This window comes from Pelodiscus sinensis, chromosome 2 (genome assembly GCF_052426305.1).
Source record: "Pelodiscus sinensis isolate ZL-2025 chromosome 2, ASM5242630v1, whole genome shotgun sequence".
NCBI classification, from domain to species: Eukaryota; Metazoa; Chordata; order Testudines; family Trionychidae; genus Pelodiscus; species Pelodiscus sinensis.
In genome coordinates, this window is record NC_143053.1 from 55,889,762 (window position 1) to 55,906,691 (window position 16,930).

At 42.2% G+C, this 16,930-nt stretch overlaps 2 protein-coding genes across 4 annotated transcripts in view; one reads left to right on the forward strand and one right to left on the reverse strand.

Annotated features, from left to right (window-relative positions):
* The window catches only part of RDH10 (retinol dehydrogenase 10), a 45,870-nt gene extending 44,663 nt beyond the window's left edge, over positions 1–1,207 (reverse strand). The window contains exon 1 of one of the 2 annotated variants that reach the window (XM_075920522.2): positions 179–1,207. In XM_075920522.2, the coding sequence (XP_075776637.2) occupies positions 179–470 (292 nt within the window). In that variant the 5' untranslated portion in view covers positions 471–1,207. The remainder of the gene's footprint in view (positions 1–178) is intronic. The other variant, XM_075920521.2, reaches the window with a different exon arrangement.
* Positions 1,208–3,444: 2,237 nt separating this feature from the next.
* On the forward strand, positions 3,445–16,394 carry RPL7 (ribosomal protein L7). 2 transcript variants are annotated; one of them, XM_075920526.2, is made up of 8 exons: positions 3,445–3,570; positions 4,882–4,984; positions 5,685–5,851; positions 7,492–7,629; positions 7,935–8,044; positions 10,312–10,522; positions 14,493–14,511; positions 16,330–16,394. In XM_075920526.2, exons 1-6 carry the CDS (start codon positions 3,557–3,559, stop codon positions 10,518–10,520), a joined length of 741 nt encoding a protein of 246 aa, XP_075776641.1. In that variant the 5' UTR covers positions 3,445–3,556; the 3' UTR covers positions 10,521–10,522; positions 14,493–14,511; positions 16,330–16,394. The 2 variants fall into 2 exon arrangements, with proteins under 2 accessions (XP_075776641.1, XP_075776640.1); XM_075920525.2 differs by lacking the exon at positions 14,493–14,511 and having other exon boundaries at positions 3,446–3,570.
* Positions 16,395–16,930: the final 536 nt, after the last annotated feature.

Here is a 16,930-nt window from a genome sequence, read left to right on the forward strand (position 1 = left end):
CAGCAGTGGCTGTTTTATAGTCCCTACATTTATTAGGGGAGGAGAGAAGAAAGGAAGAGAAGACCAGGGGGTGAGATATAGCTAACACTTATGTTACGACCACAAGATACATCAGCATGTAGACCGAGGGGCACAATACGTCACGGCTGTCCGTGCCTGACGCGGGCAGCGCACTTACCTTGCTGGGCAGTGGCAGTGGCCTCTTCGGAGATCTCCCTGTAGATGTGGCGCACCATGCCTGCCGTCTCCTCATTGCTCTGCGTGTTGATGTCCCACAGCACCAGCAGTGCCCGGCGCCGGGCGAACTCCAGGGCGAAGAGGCGGCCCAGGCCACTGCCTGCCCCGGTGATGAGACACACCTGCCCCGCCACACTCTTCTCCTTGGGCCTGACCAGCCACTTGGCCGCAGCCAGCACGAACGCCCAGAGCACTTTGAAAGTGACTACGAAGAACTCCAGCAGGATGTTCATGCTTGCAGCGCTGTTCCCAAGGGCTCAGCTGCCTACCACGGGAAGGGGAGCCTGCCTGCTCTGCGCTCCACGGGGCTCCGCACTCCCCCTCTCCAGAAACAGTCCCCTCTCCCCAAAGCCGCGTGGAGCCTAGTGAGCTTAAGGGACACCGGCAACCGTGGCACAGTCCGCTCAGCGTGCAGCGCAAGGGGCCGTGCAAAGCCTGCCCTCAGGAGCTAGAAGAGGCGAGAGGCTGCGCGGACACCCACTATCCTAACACTAAGCACTGCCCGGGCTCCTAGGCGTCACTACCAGCCCCGGCACCTGGTGCTGCTACTGCCTGGAAAGCGCGGAGCTTGCCACTGCCTGCTCGGTAGCGGCTCCGGGGCTCCGGGCAGGGAGACTTCAAAGAGGAACAAGCTCCCTATGCCACCAGGTTTCCTTCGCCCGGGCTGCGGCTCCTCGCCAAACCACACGCAAGCCAGCAAGTTCAGCCCAGTCAAGCCGCCCTAAGTTTGCCCAGAGCCAGCCGGGGCTAGCTGCCCGTTCGCTGCCGCTAGCACTGGCTAAGGAAAAGCTAGCAGGAACGCAGGCTCAAGGAGCACCTCCGCTGCTCGGCCAGGGAAGGAGGCGCCGCTTTCCCCTATGCCTTCGCCCCGAGCTAGCTCCTTCCTCCAGCGCTCTGCGCCCCGCCACTGGAAGGGAGCATCTCCACGCTCCGCGCGCTATATACCCACGGCTAGGAAACGGGTCCCCTCCCCCACCACATTCCCAGGCCCTCCCCCAGCCCAGCCCACTTTGCATTCCCAGATCTTCCCCCAGCCCATTTCCGCCTCCACCGCCCCCCCAGGCCAACCCACCCACCAGCACAGCCCCACCCCTTCCTACCGCCAGCCCCCCCCCCCCGACACCAGTGCAGGCCCCCTGGTGCCCCGCCAGCCCCTTCCTGAGCGTTGCCCACCCCATCTTCTCCCACAGCCCGGGGATTCGGTCACGCCACCCCCCAGCAGCAACCGATTTGTTCCCAGTTCCATCAACATCTTCCCACGGCCACTCTCCGCCGCGGCCTGACACGCACACCCGGCGGCCCGCACCCCAGCCTCGGCCCCGTCCTAGCGCAGCCCCGGACCAGAGCTCCCTGCTGCTCAGCGGGTTTCTCGGCCCACATTCTGTCAGGCGACATCGGGCGCATCTCTCCATGGCGCGGACCTAGCGCTTGGCTTGCAAAGGCGAGCCCTGACTGTCCGCCAAAACTTCCAGCTTGGGCAACTGGAAGGGACTGCATGTCCCAGCATGCAAAGCGATCCCCTTAACCTACAGGTCCCAGAGTGCAATGCGTTTCCTTGAGTCCAGCGGCTTTCAGGGACTGCATGTCCCAGCATGCAGTTCGGCTTACAGCCTTCCAACACGTCCGGGAGCCGTAGCCAAGGTGGAACTTGGTATGAGAGGCTTTGTAGTCGGCATCGGCCACGTTGCTTCCCGGGCGAGACTGGTGTTTGAAGATGATGTGTAAGCTGCTGAACGAATCAGCTTGCGGTGCTCGACAGAGAAAAAAAACTTCCGTGTCTTATTGACAGTGAAATTCTGTCTATAGGATAATAGTTATTATAATATAACAATGTAATTAAACATATACTTGTAAATGTATTTTAATTCCCCTGGTATTAAACTAGTTTTAGTAAGATTCATGAGAATAACGTGCTCTACTAATATAAATTCGTATTACCATTTGTTTTACATCTATAATACTAACTGTTCAAATGTCATTTATGATTAATTCATCCTTTTACAATATATGCTTAACAGCATATTTTTGGATGCTTGAAACAAACAAAATAAAGAAAAACAATAGTAACGCTGTTAATTATTCTGGGACAAACTGCTTGACCCTTACACGGAATGGTATAGTTCCATTGTTTTCAATGGGATTGCTCTGCATGTATGTAACTACTCCATATGCAGTTCCACTGAAGTCAACGAGAAAACTGGAATAAAGTTTCATCCACATGCAAGCATTTGTAAGATTTGTACTCTAGAGTACAGTGAGTTGCAGCCTGTAGAAATACTGTACTTAGATGAACAGATTATTTTAGTTAAGTGGATTCAATGCCATTGAAGTTTATCTGTTTATGGCAGTGATGCCTTAAATGATTTTAAGTGCACAATGGTTACACAGGTGGATATGGAACCTAAAGAGACTTGGTGCCCAATATGGCAAAAGACTTAAAGTCCCATTTAAGTCTGTAGGATAATTCACACTAATGAAGTTAAATTTGTGCATAAATGTTTATGAATCTGGGACTTTGTCCAATTTTCAGTCCCTTTTCTCACCTTAAGTCCAAGTCCCAAAATAAAATTAACAAAATTATACAATGATTCCTTTATGCAAGCTTAACACTAGTTAGGCTTCATAAATAAATGAAATAACAACAATAAGAAAGTGTCTTTCTATACTGACTGTTTGAGATTTTAACCTCTTCCACAGCCTGAACTGTTTTTTGTGTTGTGTACAGAATACATTATTAGTATATGACAAAAATAAATAATAATAAATAATAACCCTGATCCCACTGAAGTTAATATTAACACCCAGGGTCAGGATTTAGTCCCATAGAACATTTTTAGAGCTAAGGATAATCAGTCACACCAAGGAAATTAACTATTTATGTCAATAACAATAGAGATTACATTTTAAATTACATTTCTGGGCCTAAATATTGTGGGAATTGTGGAGTGTGCCTAACTCAGCATGATGAAGCTGTAGGCAAGTATCACTGATAGGTAGAGGGGCTTTGGTGATGTTTTAAGGGAAGTGTTTATTGCCTTTTTCCTCCAGATCTGTAGAAGTTTACTCTGTGTGAGATTTCTGAGCCCTTCGCTTTAAGCTCTCACATTCACAACCAACTCTTAAGTTCCCTTAATTTGGTCACCTGACTAGGCTACCTGTAGCCCAGGCACTTGAGTAGTCACCTCCCTACTCCTGAATTGTATCCAGGCACTGCGAGGACAGCTAAATGCCAGGGCTTTTTTACGTTGGTCCCTGCCCGGGTCCGATTTTTTAAGTACGGGACGCGCATGCGCATGCCCTCTCTTTTCCGGTCGGGATCATGGCGGGTGTAGAGTAAGTGCAGCAGCTTCACAGGGAAAATCCACTTCCATCCGTAGCGTGTCGGTCTCTATCCTCGAGCCGGCTCCTCGAACCCGACAGCCGGGGCGCTGCTCCCACGCTACCGCCCGTATTGATCCCCCTCCGTCCTTTCTCGGCGGCCCAGGCCTGCGTGCGGCCGGAGCGGCCTGGGTTTGGGGTGGCAGGGCGGTTGGGTCGCCTCGCCTGGTGCAGGGAGGACTTGCTAGAGTCTTCTGGATGAGCAGGGATGCGGCAGCCTGACTGCGTTGGGCCCTTGTGATTAAGGCGAAAGTGTCTCGGCTGCGGCTATTGATGGTGTCGCGGTTCAGGGACCATCATGATGTGATGGGACAGTAGCATGTACAGCTTCTCCGGGCTGTATCCTATGGGCAGGATCTTCTGAAACTGTAGTCTGTCCTTTCCTTTATTGCCTCGTTAATGTGCTGTATGATGCTTTAGGGCTAGATGCTGCCTTTAGATGTATTGACCAAGTGGGATTGTGCCCATTTATTAAGGGTCACAATGTAGCTGTAAATGAACAAACTTCACAATTATTATTCTAACACTAAGTGATTTCCTAAGAGTCTTTGACACACTTCTGTAAAGCTTAAATTTGAATTACAAACCTTAGTAATAATGAACTTGGGTTTCCTTCATAAGAAAATATAAGATATAATTGATATTCAGGCTATATCCAGTGATCATTCCTGCCACTATTGCAACTATTTGTCAGTGGTTCTTGGGCTGGCCCTAGGCTGATTTGTATTCAGCGCTAGATGCAAGATCTGTTTTTTGTAAGAGTTTGCCTCAGTTTTAAGCCAGAATGATTTTAAGTAGAATGAAGTGAGGAAATATTTTCAGATTCCCAAGTGGTGTCTGAAAGGGAGCGTGGTTGGTAGACTGTCAGTTTGCTTGGTGCTTTTACATATTCAGATAAGTGATTGCTTTATAAATGCCTAGAAGTAGCAATAAAGGGCAGTTACCTTATGGTGTGATGTAGCTGTTCAGTCGCATACAGCAATACAGGTTTCCTTATCTGTAAATGAAAGATGCTGTAAGTAAGTGCATATTAAAATGTTACACAGGAGTTCAGTCCTGAGTAAGACCCTAAACAATTGAAGATGCGGGGAGATGGCATGTAATTATAAACTGCATTTTAATTTCTGTGTGTGTTTGTGTGATTTATATATATCCAAGCTGCTTAATTCTTATTTAAGCTAAATTTGCAGATACATCTTTCATTACTTGTCATATGAAATCAATCTATAAATAAACCCTCAAGTCTTGTTATTTTTTTTAATTTAGAGGAAAGAAGGTGCCTTCTGTTCCAGAAAGCCTTTTAAAAAAGCGAAAGGCTTTTGCAGATATAAAGGCCAAGCGTCTGAAGAGGCTAGTGATTCAAAAGAAGGTAAATATTGTAATAAGCTTTTTAATTGTTTCACAATAAAGGCAATTCTAATACACTGTGGTGGAGATTAAGGATGTAAAAGACTACAGTCCCCCAGCTGACCCCAGGCATCACTGCCTCTTTAAAACTGGTGGGCTACGTCTACACTGGCCCCTTTTCCGGAAGGGGCATGTTAATTTCAGCCATTGTAGTAGGGAAATGCACGGGGGATTTAAATATCCCCCGCGGCATTTAAATAAAAATGTCCGCCGCTTTTTTCCGGCTTTTAGAAAAGCCGGAAAAGAGCGTCCACACTGGCCCCGATCCTCCGGAAAAAGCGCCCTTTTCCGGAGGATCTTATTCCTACTTTGAATAAGATCCTCCGGAAAAGGGCGCTTTTTCCGGAGGATCGGGGCCAGTGTGGACGCTCTTTTCAGGCTTTTCTAAAAGCCGGAAAAAAGCGGCGGACATTTTTATTTAAATGCCGCGGGGGATATTTAAATCCCCCGCGCATTTCCCTACTACGATGGCTGAAATTAACATGCCCCTTCCGGAAAAGGGGCCAATGTAGAAGAGCCCGTGGTGGCGGCAGTTTACATATTTTATTGACCACTTGCAATAATACAATTGAGTTGTTGTAGGCTAACATAATTATGAATGACCTGTTGGTATACAGCAGCTACATATGAATTTTTGAATGATATTTTACGCCTAATTTCAGCTTCGTAAAGCACAAAGAAAACTCATTTATGCAAGAGCTCAGGCCTATCACAAGGAGTACAGGCAAATGTACAGAAGTGAGATTCGCATGGCTCGAATGGCACGCAAAGCTGGCAATTACTATGTACCTGCTGAACCAAAACTGGCCTTTGTGATCAGAATCAGAGGGTAAGTTAATTAATATTTTGGACTATGGTTACATTTTATTAAATATGTGGGGAAATTTGCCTTCCAGCATTAAAGTTCACGTAACTTGTAATAAAAGCCATCCACTGGTAAATCACCCAAGTGATGTGGATTTATAGTACTAGCAGAAGTCTTGTTCACTCAGTCTAGTTCCTAATGCCACACCCACCCACCCGCGTGTTCGGAAGGAAGCCCATGTTTTGGCATTGTCAGTGAAGAGTTAAAGTAGCACTGTGCATGGAGTGAATTATCTTCATTTACATTTCATCTTGTAATGTAATGATAATAACATGTTTGTCTACCAATTTAAATTGTTCTCATGCTTGTTCTATTATATACCTGCAACATTGCAAAAATGAGTATTTGTTACTTTTATGACATAAACTGGATAATATGAATAACTCTGCAGACTAGGGATGTAAAAATCATTTTAAGATCTTAGCGGTTACACAATTACACACACTGCAGGCTCAGCTTCATACTGCGGAGCTTGCAGTGAAGTTTTCCCAGAAAGGGTGTCTCAAGCCCCTGCTAGGGCAGGCAGGGAGCTCTTACAGCCCCTTCCAGTAAACATGAACTGGTAAGGATCACCTGTTAAGGATGAGGCTTACCAGTTACCCTTTTACATCCCTAGTGCAGGCCATTGTTAACGAGGCACCATAGAAATCTCTTTCCACATGTTTCAGAACAGCTTGTTTAAAGATGTACTATGAGAGGGAAACCAAGTGATCCAAAGAAAAAAGCTGTTTAAAGAAGGGCCTATCTGGTTCTTATTGAAGTAGAACCATATCCCTGGATGTTTACTGATGGGAGCACTGAATTCTGAATTGACAGTATCACCTTCCTGCTTTGATGAAACAAAAGACAGGACTATGCAGCAGTTTAAAGACTAACAAGATGGTTTATTAGGTGATAAGCTTCCGTGGGCCAGACCCAAAGCTCACCACCTAATAAACCATCTTGTTAGTCTTTAAAGTGCTGCATAGTCCTGTCTTTTGTTTCAGCAAGACCAGACTAACACAGCTACATCTCTATTACTTCTTGCTTTGCTTTTTCTCAAGAGTAGGTCCAGCTGAGCCCTTGTTAACTTGTTGAAGAGAGACTCCACATGAAAAGTGGATCTGCTGTAGGGATGTGAAAGACTAGTCAACTATCCGATAAGGGGGAGGGGGAGGAAAGGGTACTTGAAAGTGGCAGCGCCGCTTGGGGCCAGAGCCCGGGCTCCATGCTGCGCTGTCGTTTTGAAATGCTGCATGGAGCCTGGGGCCAACTGAGGTGCTCCAGGCTTTATGCAGCATTTCAAAGCAGCAGCGCCACATTGTAGCTGGGAGACTCCAGATGACCCTGGGCTTCATGCAGCACTTTCGCCTTTGAAGCCCTAGGGCTGTTGCTATGCTTCAAAGGCAGAGGCATTCTGTCAGCTAATTGAATAGTCGATGCAAAATAAATCGACTGTTTGATTTGTCAATTAGTCAATATATAATATTCGTAATCTGCTTCAAAAATAGAGATGGGAAAACATAATAAAATTCACTATAATTGTTTACTTTGACTCTCTCGTAAGTGCATAGCTGATTCCAGAATCAAAAACAAATAGCCATGTCTTTTTTTACACTTTACAGTATCAATGGAGTTAGCCCCAAGGTCCGTAAGGTATTGCAGCTTCTTCGCCTACGTCAGATTTTCAATGGCACATTTGTAAAACTCAACAAGGCTTCAATTAACATGCTGCGGATTGTTGAACCCTACATAGCATGGGGGTAAGTGAAGTCTTCAATTTAACGTTAATAACAGTTGAGTATCAAGTCAACTTGAAAAAGAAAATATAGCTTGTATTGCTCAACACTGAAATAAGTAGCAGAAAAAGTAAACACAGGACCTGGTCTGACTCAGTGTCATGAACTGTCATTGGTTCAACATAGTGTTTGCATCATGTTGCCACCTGACTGTTACCCTGGGTGTGCATGTTGTCATAATCCTAAGCATAAATTTTAATATAAAACTTCTTGTTTGGCATTATTGAATGAGAATCCCAATCACTTTCTACCTCACTTTTGTATTTAAGTTACCCCAATCTGAAATCTGTGCATGAACTGATCTACAAGCGTGGTTACGGCAAGATCAACAAGCAGCGCGTTGCTCTGACTGACAATTCTCTGATTCAGCGGTGTCTTGGTAAATACAACTTAATTTTTTAGCAGTTACTTTGGTGTGAGAGTTTAAAATAGTTTAAAGTCTGAACATTGCCTCTATCTCTAAAAATATATTTTTAACTATTATAATTTGAATAGGGTTTTTAAATTATACATGTCTCTGATTAGCATTGATTTCTAACATGAAAAACTCATAGGTCAAGCCAAGAGCCTTTTTAAGAATGAAAATATCAGTAAGAAAACATCGTGAAGAGTGGAAATACTGAAACAATGGCAGTTTTGACACTATTCTGAAATTTGCTAAATATACAGTAATCACGGTCTTCCATAGAAGAAACAATGGGCTTAAACTGCATCATTAGGGGTTGGACATTTCCTGACTCTAAGGGTGGTTAAGCACTGGAATAAATTGCCTAAGGAAGTTGAGGAATCTCCATCATTGGAGATGCTTAAGAGCAGATTAGATTAATATTTGTCGGGGGTGATCTAGATGGTGCTTAGTCCTGCTGTGAGTGCAGGGGATTGGACTAGATGACCTCTCAAGGTCCCTTCCGGTTCTAGTTTTCTATTATTCTAATCATATTCTAAGATTTGGGGATATTTAACATTTCCACCTTTCCCATTCATCTGGAATTAAAGACAAAATAGTTTTTTTATCCATAATTCAGATTGATTACATTTGCTTTTCCATTTATCTTGGTTACTTACCTTGGTTACTAAAAATAGTATACACTCTATTTTTATAATTTGCCATTGGTTTTAGGTAACATACTTCTAGAAATCATGCCAAATGAATGAGATCTGAAAGTCTATTCTTTACTGTTCCAAGAATTGAGTTTTCACAATCTGAAATAGGGATGTTAAATATCGATTAATTGAATAGGTGATCAACCTCATGAATTCTTATAAGTTACTCGACTATTCTATAGTCCCCAGGGGCAGGGCCGGCAGCCAGTGCACTCCGGCTCCACTTCTAAGGAGCCCCCTGCCACTCCATGCTATTGCCTCTGTATCAAAGTCAGCAGCATGGGGTGCCAGATGAGATTTGGTCCATGAGGGGAACCAGTTTAAAAAACAGCTCCACTCACAGAGAGACTGCCTGTCGCCCCATGCTGCTGTCTCTAATATAGAGGCAGCAGCGCAGGGTGGCAGCAGCCCCTGTCCACCAGGTGGGACTGAGCTGGGCTGCCTGCCTGCCCGGCTCCTAATACACTTTAAATGCAGAACCACACAGGTGGTAGGTCCCTGATATGGTGCAAGCTGGGATTAAGCTGGGCTGCTGGCCAGCCTACTTAAAAATGTATTGGCACGCATAGGCAAGGGGTGACATGTGTAGTCTGTAGCATTAACCAATAAGTTTTTGCTTACTGGTTAATCATCTACACCAGTGTTTCCCAATTTTATTTGGCTACGGAACCCTTTTAAACTCAAAAGAATTTTGCAGAACCCCTAATAACACTTATATATGGAGCTGAAAAAGTAGACTACAAATAAGTAAGGAGGATAATAAACAAATGCTAAACAAAATCATGATCACAAATGAAAATTGTTTTCAATAAAATTCATAAATGCTTAAATATTAATTATTGTGTTTTTAAACAATAAAATGTTATTTTAATGGAATTTTCTTGCGTTACCCTTATTTTTGGTGGAACACCGTTTGGGAAATAATGATCTGCATTATTACATCCCTAATCTGATACACTCAGTTGCTGCATTATATTAGCAGATGCTGCATTATATTACCAGATTCTCTTGGAAAATTTTACTCTTGATGTACTATTGAAATGCCATTAGTGCATTTTTCATTAACTGTTGCAAGGATTTAATATGTGATTTAATAAAAGATGAATTGTTAACTGGCATTGTATAATCAGTGTTGATTTAACTTCATCAATTTTTCTGAAAAGGCCACTGTGAAATATTTACTAAAATTCCATTAGGCTATCATGGTTTTCTCTATCATTGACGATTACTATTATATAAACAATTTTTGTCATATTTTGCTATAGTTTTTCCTTGTGTAAAGGAGAAGCAAACTTTTTCTAATTAGCAGTAGTAACATCCTTGAGGGTAAGTAGTACATAACTTGTTTTGAAACATTAAAGCGGAGCATTCCAATTTGTAGAGTTTGACTTGAACGCAAGTAAACAACTTGAGATAGCTTTGGTTACTATCAAACATAACATGTGAGACAAATTATTCATTGTGCATAGTATTTTTTAGGTTCATGCCATAGGTTGTGAGTTTTAGTCTGATTGTCCTATATAATTGTTTCCTGAATTATAGAGAAATATGGCATCATCTGCATGGAAGATGTGGTCCATGAGATCTACACTGTTGGAAAGAACTTCAAAGTGGTGAACAACTTTCTTTGGCCCTTCAAGTTATCATCTCCTCGAGGTGGAATGAAAAAGAAAACTATCCACTTTGTGGAAGGTGGAGATGCTGGCAACAGGGAAGATCAGATTAACAGACTCATAAGGAGAATGAACTAATGGTAAGAAACTTAAAACTGTCACAGGGAAAAGGTACTTTAAAATTAGCACCTCCTTAATATTACACTAAGTATGACTTAAGGATATGGTCCAGGGGACTGGAAAGCAAAGTTGCCTATTTTGTAGTTGATATGTAGTTGATATGTTTGGATCACACTTTTATAGCAAGAAGCCTTATTGAACTAGGTTGTCCAATAGATTCGTATATTTTTTAATATTTAAATTTTCTCAAAAGTTACCAAAACACAAGTATGCAGAAATTGTTTGAATCATGATCATAGCTGCTATGTATTTTCCCCAACAACTTACTGCTAATTTGCAAAACAAATAATTTACATATTTAAAGACACTTGGATTTGTAATGGAAACCTTGATTGCCCTAACCTTACTGGCATTAAAAGATCAAAATTTGTAGTCATTCTCAGAAAGGTCCTTGCTTTTACTGTTAACCAGAGAGTCAGATGTTCTCCTAGCTGTTGGCTCCAACAGAGCCATATACCCCTTGCGCTCCTGTCTGTCAGGCAGCAGCGCAGGCCTAGGGGTGGGGGGAAGGAGGAGGAGGTAGAAGCCGGTATGTGTAGGGGAGCCGGCTCCCCTGAGCACTGGCTTTATGTGTGGAATCTCCTCCCGTTCCCCCGCGTTGCTGCCTCTGTCTGCAGGGAGCTCGGGTCCCCCATGAACTGAGGTTGCTTCCTCCCCGCACTGCTGTCTCTGATAGAGTCAGCAGCTTGGGGTGGCAGGGAGCTCCCTAAGTATGGGGCCTGGAGCGTGCTGGCTGCCACTTCCGCCCTGGGGACCATTGAATAATTCTGTAACTGATAAGATTTTGTGCTGTTACATAATTATTAAAAGCTTTCTAACATCTCTAATTATGAATTACTAGGCATATTTTTATCAAATATTTCCTGAATCTTTGTCTGTATTGTTAGAAATATTTGCTGACAAGTATCTTGAAATAAATTACTAAAATTAAAACAGGCATCTAAAATATGCAGAAAAGATATCTCCACAGGGAGGGCAGAGAATTCTGGATGGATGTAAAGAATTCTGTTACTTCACCCCCTCTTCACACATACATCTTCCTTTCATTTTCAGAGTTCTCTGTTGTCTGACATATTCTTCAGTTCCTTCTGTTGCTGTATGTAGCTTTCAAAAGCAATAGCAGACAAACTGATGTGGTTCTCATCATCTTATATGTTGCCTTCAGGCTTCTGAATAGCAGCTGGTCTTACCAGTTTTCTTCTGTTGCATGTCTAAAGTTGAGATGGTAGCTGCAAAGATCCATTGGCTCATGGACAGGTCATGGGCAATAAACAAAAATTCAGAACCTTTGACCTGTCCATGGCTTATACTGTAAATATCCCTCACTACATTTGGGGGACTGGGACCAGCAGAACCTGATGTCGAGGGAATTAGTGGCGGTTGCCTTTTTTAAAAACAAGCACCTAAATATTAAACCAGTGTTCAACATCATTAGTTTTCTATATTATGCTATTCTCCTGGGGAAGCAGTTTTACTGTTGCTGCAAAACCTCTCCCGGGAAGCAGGGCTGGCAAGAGGTTTAATTTAGGTGCTCTTGCCGGCCCCACTCCTGGAAAAATGGCTTCACTGCAGGCTCTGCAATATCCTGTAAAGCCCGCAACATGTAACAGTGTAGGATTTTTAGCAGTAATTCAGTTACCTTTTTAAACAAATCCCTAATTGCTATCATGCTAGTTTAGTGATTACACTAAGCTGAACAGAAGTTTATTTGATTCTGATGGGGTGATTTTTCTAGGTGGTATAGTACTTTTAGCTGTTTTCCTAGAAGTTTAACAAATGTGATAAACACACTTCTGAAATTATAGTAAATAGATGCTTAGTCATTCAGAATTGTGCAAAACTACTTTTGTTAAATGTCAGCAAATTAGCTGGCAGTTCCCTCTAAACAAAGTGCTGTTTTTATCAATTGTATCCTAACAGTTTTCTTAAGATCACACATTGTTCCATAGCCTGTATCAATGGGCAGTCTGCACGCCTTCCATCAATGATTATTTGCTTTTTAAATTTACTCAGCATGATGGAACATCATAGAACACTAGAACAGGAAGGGACATTGAGAGTCATTGAGTCCCCTACCCTCATGGCAGGACCAAGCACTGTTTAGATCATCCCTCATAGATGTCTATCTAACCTGCTCTTAAATGAATCCAGAGATGGAGATTCCACAACTTCCCTAGGCAACTTATTCCAGTGTTTAACCACCCTGACAGTTGTTTTCCTAATGTCCAACCTCAATCTCCCTTGCTACAGTTTAAGCCCTTTGCTTCATGTCCGATCATCAGAGGCCAAGGAGAACAATTATTCTCCCTCCTCCTTGTGACAACCTTATAGATACCTGAAAACCGCTATCATGTCCCCTCTCAGTCTTCTCCTTTCCAAACTAAACAAGCCCAATTCTTTCAGTCTTCCTTTATGTTCTCTGGACCTTTAATCATCTAGACCTCTTATTGGACCTTTTCCAGTTTCTCCACATCTTTCTTGAAATGTGGTGCCCAGAACTGGACACAATACTCCAATTGAGGCCTAATCAGTGCAGAGTAGAGTGGAAGAATTACTTCATGTGTCTTGCTCACAACACTCCTGTTAATGCATCCCAGAAACTTGTTGGCTGCTTCTTTTTTTTTTGGCAACAGCATTACGCTGTTGACTCATATTTAGCTTGTGTTACACTATGACCCCTAGATCCCTTTCTGCAGTACTCCTTCCTAGACGGTCTCTTCCCATTCTGTATGTGTGAGACTGTTCCTTCCTCAGTGGAGCACTTTGCATTTGCCCTTATTAAACTTCATCCTGTTTACCTCAGACCATTTCTCCACTTTGTCCAGATCATTTTGAATTATGACCTTGTCCTCCAACGCACTTGCAACCCCTCCCAGTTTCCTATCATCTGGAGACTTAATACTTTCTTTGCCAATTTCTAAATCGTTGATGAAGATATTGAACAGAACCGGTCCCAGAACTGGTTAATGAAGATATTGAACAGAACAGACCCCTGCAGAACTCCATTTGTTATGCCCTTCCAGGAGGATTGTGAACTGTTCCTAACTACTCTCTGAGAACAGTTAACCAGCCAGTTACGCACCCACCTTATAGTAGTCCCATCTAAGTAGTATTTTCCTAGTTTATTGATAAGATCATGCAAGACCATATCAAATGCCTTACTAAAGTCTAGGTATACCATGGCCACCGCTTCTTCCATATCCACAAGACTCGTTATTCTATCAAAGAACGCTATCACATTGGTCTGACATGTTTTGTTCTTTACCTATCACCTTATCTTCCAGGTGTTTGCAGATGAATTTTTTATTACTTGCTCCATAATCTTTCCTGGCACAGAAGTTAAATTTGCTGTTCTGTAGTTTCCTGGGTTGTTTTTATTACCCTTTTTACAGATGGACACTATCTTTGCCCTTTTCCAGTTTTCTGGAATCTCTCCTGTTTTCCATGATTTTTCAAAGATGATAGCTAAAGGCTCAGATACCTCCTCTATCAGCTCCTTGAATATTCTAGGATGCATTTAATCAGGCTCTGGTGACTTGCAGACATCTAACTTTTCTAAGTGATTTTTAACTTTTTTTTTAACTTTATCTTCTAAACATACCCCCTTCTCACTAGCATTCACTGTTAGGAATTCCTTCGTCAGACTTCTTGGTGAAGCCCGAAACAAAGAAGTTATTAAGCACCTCTGCCATTTCCAAGTTTCCTGTTACTGTTTCTCTCTTCACACTGAGCCTACCCTGTCCTTGGTATTCCTCTTGCTTCTAATATATTTGTGGAATGTCTTCTTGTTTCCCTTTGTCTGTAGCTAGTTTTAGTTTTGTGCCTTTGCCTTTCTAATCTTGCCTCTGCATGCCTGTATTGTTTGCTTATATTCATGCTTCGTAATTTGCTAGTTTGCTACTTTTTATATGACTTCTTTTTTATTTTTAGATCATGCAAGCTCTGCTGGGTAAGCCAAGATGGTCTTTTGCCATACTTTCTATCTTTCCTATGCAATGGAGTAGCTTGTTTTTTGACCCTTAATAATGTTTCTTTGAAAAACTGCCAACTCTCTTCACTTGTTTTTCCTCTTAGTCTTGCTTCCCTATCACCGTGGCCTAAGCTTCCAGGAGCTTGGTGTGGGAAGAATGTTTGTCATACTTTTTCCTTTCTTCCCCGGGATATGTTTAAGCTGCATCTGCTCACATATACAGATGGCTCAAGCCCAGTGAAATGGTGCATGTCATGATGTTGATGGGTGTTCCACATAGCATTCCTTGTCACTAGTTGGGCTCAGTTTCAGTTCATTCTGTATTAGTTCTGCAGGTCAATACAAACTGCAGTGTCACTTTAATTTCCTTTTAACCACACTTCCTTGTTTTTAAGCCCATGCCATGTTATATTTGAGCTGCTGGTAAAGTCATATAGACCACTTATGTTGGTCTACAGCTCTTGTAAACACTTTATCCAGTTTGCTTCCTTTCTCCTGCATTTTCTTTACTGCAGAAAATCCTAGTTAGTTTACTGTTACCTCTGTCTAAGTGAACAATGAATAACTTGTTTAGAAAGACTGTTTTGTTTTCTCATTCATTAAATTTGAAGGGGCAGATAGTTATCTGCTAGTAATGTAATCAAAACGAGCTTAAATAAGGATTAGTGTTCATCTGAGCTAATGGCCATGTAAGCAAATGTCTTCTAAAGGGCTGTATGCCTTAAGATGAAAATTCATTGCAATTTTACGTTTCTTTGAGGGTATGATTCTTCTATAGCCCTTGTCTATGTTAGGGAAATTTTCTAATTATTTCCCGCTGTTGCCAGCATTGACGTTGACCAGTGTTCATGTTGGGAGTCCCAATGCAGCTAAGTGCTTACCGCATCAGTGAGCACCTGAGTAATGTGGTGCTTAGGTTTTAGCAAAACATTGTGCCATTCATGCAGTTGAAACGAGGGATGTAACCAGTTAACTGGCAGCCCGCCTGTGGGGAGCGAGAGGGGGCTGCTCCAGCCCAACTGGGCCAAGGGCACTATGGGATGGGGTGTCACTCCAGTCCACGGCATCTTGGGTAAGCAATTAACCAGCTAAACAAAACATTTAACCAGTTAATTGATTAAATGGGTTTTTACATCCTGGGCTGAAACCTTTAAGCATTTTTGCTTAAAAGGCTCATAATAACGTAGCTGGAACTGAATTGATGGTGGTGAGAAGCCTTTTTTAATCTATGGTTGTGCATTTTTACATACATTTAATATCAACATTAACAGTGAGGATTATGATTTTATTGTGTTCCTTGATTTCTGCCTTAAATACTAGCTTTCCTTTTAAGTCAAGGTAAAATTGCTTATTCCTTTGTCATATTTTATTAGGAGACATAGCATGTTCTAAACCTACAGTTGGAAAACATTCTGAGGGATAGCCAGGTTAGTCTGTAATAGGAAAAAGTTAAACAACAAATAGTCTAGTAGCACCTTAAAAACTAACAAAACATGTAGAGGGTATCATGAACTTTCGTGGGCGTAACCCACTTCTTCAGATGACTGGAGTATTAGAAAACAGTGTTTTATTGTCAATGAAAAGACTTGGCTGTTGAAATTGGAGGTATTTAACTTGCATGGAATTCTAATAAAAAGCAAATTAAATAGCACCTAAAGGGTCGCTTCCCTCTGATTGAAAGTATAATAGTCACATCAGCTGTGATAAATTGATAATGTCTATATTACTATCATGTAGAACAAAGAATATCAAATTATATTAATGTTAATTTGTCTTTTTTCTTTCTTTTTTTTTCAGGTGCCCAGCAAGTGGACTTCCCTACTCTGGTCTGTTAATAAAAAAAAAAAATGTGCACAACAGTCTCAAGTCATTTTGCCTGGGAATTTTTCTGTAATATTGCCTAGACTCCTTGTCTAGAAGTGTGCTTTAATAAGATACTCCTCTAAAATTTCATAATTAAGATTCAGTAGAAGAGAAGTATAAAATACTTATTCCTTTTTTTTTTTTACTTAACACTCATTTTTCCTCTCCTTAAATATGAAGTACCTCCTATGTAAGCCAGTTCCACCCTCTAGAATTGAAATTAATAAGCAGAGAAGAGGTGCAGAGTGGCTTTTTTTTCTTTGAAAGTTGATGTGTAAGTCTTTTGTTTTTATTTGCTGATTAAAGGCCCTAGGAGGGCCCCAGCATACATCTGACAAACCAGTAATTTTCCACCACAGTTTTCCCAAATGCCTTTCTGTACTCCCCCTAACCAGGCAGGACTCTGCAAAGCTGCAGACTTGCTATGGGGCACAGAAGAATCCTGGCTCCATGAGTCTGCAAAAAAGGAAAAAAATCAAGTTCTCAGCACTCTGTCACCCTTACACAAGTTTATATTAAACACATTAAAATTTTC